The sequence below is a fragment of the Phaseolus vulgaris genome, chromosome 10 (assembly GCF_051622355.1).
Source record: "Phaseolus vulgaris cultivar YP4 chromosome 10, ASM5162235v1, whole genome shotgun sequence".
Taxonomy (NCBI): Eukaryota; Viridiplantae; Streptophyta; class Magnoliopsida; order Fabales; family Fabaceae; genus Phaseolus; species Phaseolus vulgaris.
In genome coordinates, this window is record NC_143507.1 from 25,417,720 (window position 1) to 25,421,374 (window position 3,655).

The following is a 3,655-nucleotide window of genomic DNA, read 5'->3' on the forward strand; positions in this document are numbered from 1 at the left end:
CGGTCCAAACGAACCTGCTGTTCCGCTTGAGACATTGGTAGTAAGGATGGCCCTTCTCCCCTCCAGCGGACATGAATCGCGACAAAGCCGCCAGCCGACCAATGAGTTGCTGCACCTCCTTCACCGACGCCGGGCTCCTCATCGCCATGACCGCCGCACATTTCTCGGGATTTGCCTCAATCCCTCGCTTTGTTAGGAGGAAACCCAGAAACTTCCCCGCTTCTACACCAAAGATACATTTCTCTGGGTTGAGCTTCAACCCGTACTTGGCGATCGTTGTGAAAAGTTCCTCCAGATCAGCGACATGCTCCTCCTTCCCTCGCGAGGTGACCACCATGTCATCGACGTACGCCTGTACGTTCCTTCCCAGCATCAGCGAGAGTACTCTATCCATCAGCCTCTGATAGGTGGCTCCCGCATTCTTCAAACCGAACGACATTACCTTATAACAGTAGCAGGACCGCTCGGTCATGAATACGGTATTGCTCTTGTCCGACGGGTGCATCCTGATCTGGTTGTAACCCAAAAAGGCGTCCAAGAAACTCATCAGCTGGCATCCTGACGCACTATCTACCAGGGCGTCAATGCTAGGCAGGGGATAAGAGTCCTTGGGGCATGCTTTGTTGAGGTCGGTGAAATCCACGCAAATCCTCCATTTGCCGTTTGAGTTCTTCACCAGCACCACATTGGCCAGCCACTCTGGGTACTGGATTTCCCTGATATGCCCCGCGGTCATGAGTTTGTGGGTTTCTTCATGGATCACCTGCCTCTCCTCCTCATTGTACTTCCTCCTCCTTTGGCGCAACGGTCGGACCTGGGGATCCATTGCGAGGCAATGGTAGAGGAAGTCCGGGTTGATGCCCGGCATGTCCGAGGCCGTCCACGCAAATGCGCCCATGTTCTTCTCAATTACCTCGGCGATCTGTCGTCGTGTGTCCTCGTCGAGCTGTCCTCCCAGCTTGAACCCCCTTCCCCCGATCGCCGCCTCCACCCACCCCTCAGTCGGGTGGGGCCTTCTTTCTCTGGCGATGACCGCCCTCGCTATCCCAGACTCGCGAGGCGCGATCCCTCTTTCCCCTTCAGCTTCACCCTGGGCACTTCCCGTGCCCCCAAGCATCGCCTCTTCCATTTCCACGTCGTCGTGCGTGCCTCTTACCAACGTCACGACCTCTGCTGTTCCCTCGTCCGACCTTGGCGGCGGCGTTGTGGTACCATGGCACACGCTTCTCTGCTGCTTGAGACTGTTTTCATAGCAGCGGCGGGCTTCCTTTTGGTCCGATTTAATGGTAACCACTACCCCTTCCATCGAAGGCATCTTTACCTTCATGTGCCTTGTCGATGGTACGGCTCCTAACCTGTTGAGCGTCGGTCTTCCCAACAGTATGTTGTAGGCGGACGGAGCATTGACCACCAAGTACTTAATCTTTTCAGTGCGGGCTGTGGCACCATCCATGATTGTGGTCCTCAGCTCCACATAGCCCCGCACCTCTACCTGGTCCCCTGCGAAACCATACAAACACCCTGGGTATGGCTTCAGAAGATCAGGGGACAGCTGCAGTTTGTTGAATGTCGGCCAGAACATCACGTTTGCCGAGCTTCCCTGGTCCACAAGGACCCTGTGCACCTTCCTCCCTGCCGTGACAAGAGAGATAACTATCGGGTCGTTGTCGTGAGGCACAACGTCCCGGAGATCAGCTTTGGTGAAGACAATGTCGACGTCGGGGGAGTGATCCTCCTCCGCCGAGTCGACTGCCAACACCGATCGCGCGTACCTCTTTCTCTAAGAGGCTGTACATCCTCCCCTAGAGAATCCTCCCGCGATCGTGTGCACCTCCCCGTGCACCGGTACCTCGTGCTGAGGATCCCCTGCTGGGGCCCCCGATGTCTGATCGCCTTGCGGCTCTCGCAAGTAATCACTCAGGAAGCCATTTTTTACCAACTCCGCGAGTTGGTGTCCTAATGCCAAGCACGCGCGGAGTGGGTGGCCATAGGCCTGATGGAACTCACACCACACGTCTTTCTTTCGCCCCAGCACCCTGTCGGTCTTCTCCGGTGCTCGCAGCCGTGCTGCTATGGCTGGAATGACGATCAGTTCCGCCAGTTCCACCACAAAATCAAACCTGGGGGGTGCGTTACTCTCCCTCGTGCGCCCCCCATTCTAATCCCTCCGAGGCTCGTAAGGGCGGGGTTTTCCCTGAGCCCTTTTTCCCTCCTTGGCCTCGTGCACCCTCATCGGCTGCTGAGTCCTGCTTGGTCCTGCGCGCGACTTGTTAGGGACTGCGCTTTCCCTTTTCTCAAAAACCGCTATTTCTACAGTGATGTGCGCCACGGCACGACGCCTAATCTCCGCGAACGTGCTAGGGCGGTGCCTGCTCAAAGACTCACTAAAGGGGCCAGCAAGAACCCCTTTCTGGAACGCGTGCACCAGCATATTTTCATCCTTGCTGGGCAGCCTCACCACCTGCGACCCAAAACGGCTAAGGTAATCCCGGAGGGTCTCGCCTTAGTTCTGGTGCACATCGAAGAGATCGTACGACACCACTGGGGGTGCCCTGTTCACGATATATTGCTCCCTGAACAGCTTTGAGAATTGTTGAAACGACGTGATGTGGCCGTCTGGCAGGCTTACGAACCATTCTAGCGCAACCCCACTCAGGGTACTCATGAATAGCTTGCAGTATACGACATTCGAGCCTCCAGAAAGCATCATTTGGGTGTGGAAAGCCGTCAGGTGCGCTTCTGGATCCTTTACCCCTGTGAACGAGGCCTTCACCCCCACTAAGCCTGGTGGTACTACTGCGCCCATTATTTCAGATGAGAATGGCATGGGGAAAGTCATGGGAGGGGATGGTGGTGGCGCCACTCCTTCCTCCGCCACCCTCTCTTTCTGCGCCTGTAAAGACTGGCGCAGCTCTTCATTAACCCGATTCAAATCTTCGTTCCTGCCCTGCGATGCAGCCAAGTCTGCTTGCATCCTTCCTTGCACCATTCTTGACGCCGCCACATCGTCTTGCAGCGCGCGCATTATCTCCAAGACTTGCGCCATCGTTACAGCTCCTTCTTCGACGGATGGCGCGGGTGTAGTTTGCCTTGTCTTCCTCATTCTTGCAGCAAAGAATCTTAAGAACACACGAAATCTGGCAGGACAGTGGACGGGATCACAATTTCAAACGAGCCCCACGGTGGGCGCCAAATGATCTTGCCGGTGACTTGTCTGTTGAAGGCCCCGCAACGTCTAACTCCGCCTTCCGTAAGTCAGTGAACAAAACCACCAAAGAGTCGTTTACTATGAGTCTCTGTGAGGACCGTGCTCTCTGCGAATTCTCTCTCTTCTCTCTGTGCGAAAACTAGATCTTTTCCAGTATCAAAACGTACCTCTGTAACAACGTGGAATGCCTTTATATAACCTCCTGCCCTCCCACGTTGTCTATACACGAAGTAACGTAGCGTGTCTCTTTCGTTGGATGTCTCGTGCAACCTTTGCGTAGGTACCAGGTGCGACTGGGGCAATCGCGCGTACCAGGTACTACCTAACGCATGGGCGATCACCTCTGTCCTGCCCCGTGCACGTTACGGGCCGAGAGGGATGCGATCACCGACCGACTGGCTTCCTTGGACCACTCTCATGCATGGTACCATAGACCGCATAACCTCT

The 3,655-nt window shown here is 55.6% G+C and overlaps 1 protein-coding gene across 1 annotated transcript; it reads right to left on the bottom strand.

The window, feature by feature from the left end:
- Positions 1–386: 386 nt before the first annotated feature.
- Positions 387–1,582, bottom strand: LOC150024702 (uncharacterized). Its single transcript, XM_090296108.1, has 2 exons — positions 568–1,582; positions 387–442 (listed from the first exon to the last, which is right to left on the bottom strand). The coding sequence occupies exons 1-2, from the start codon at positions 1,580–1,582 to the stop codon at positions 387–389; spliced, it is 1,071 nt and encodes a 356-aa protein (XP_090152234.1).
- Positions 1,583–3,655: the final 2,073 nt, after the last annotated feature.

Bases quoted from the DNA above. Each gene is read 5' to 3' on its own strand.
- LOC150024702 (XM_090296108.1), bottom strand. From the start codon at position 1,582: ATGTTCTGGCCGACATTCAACAAACTGCAGCTGTCCCCTGATCTTCTG. The intron at 443-567 runs GTGCGTCAGGAT...TACTGTTATAAG, and splicing joins CATTGACGCCCTGGTAGATA to GTAATGTCGTTCGGTTTGAA.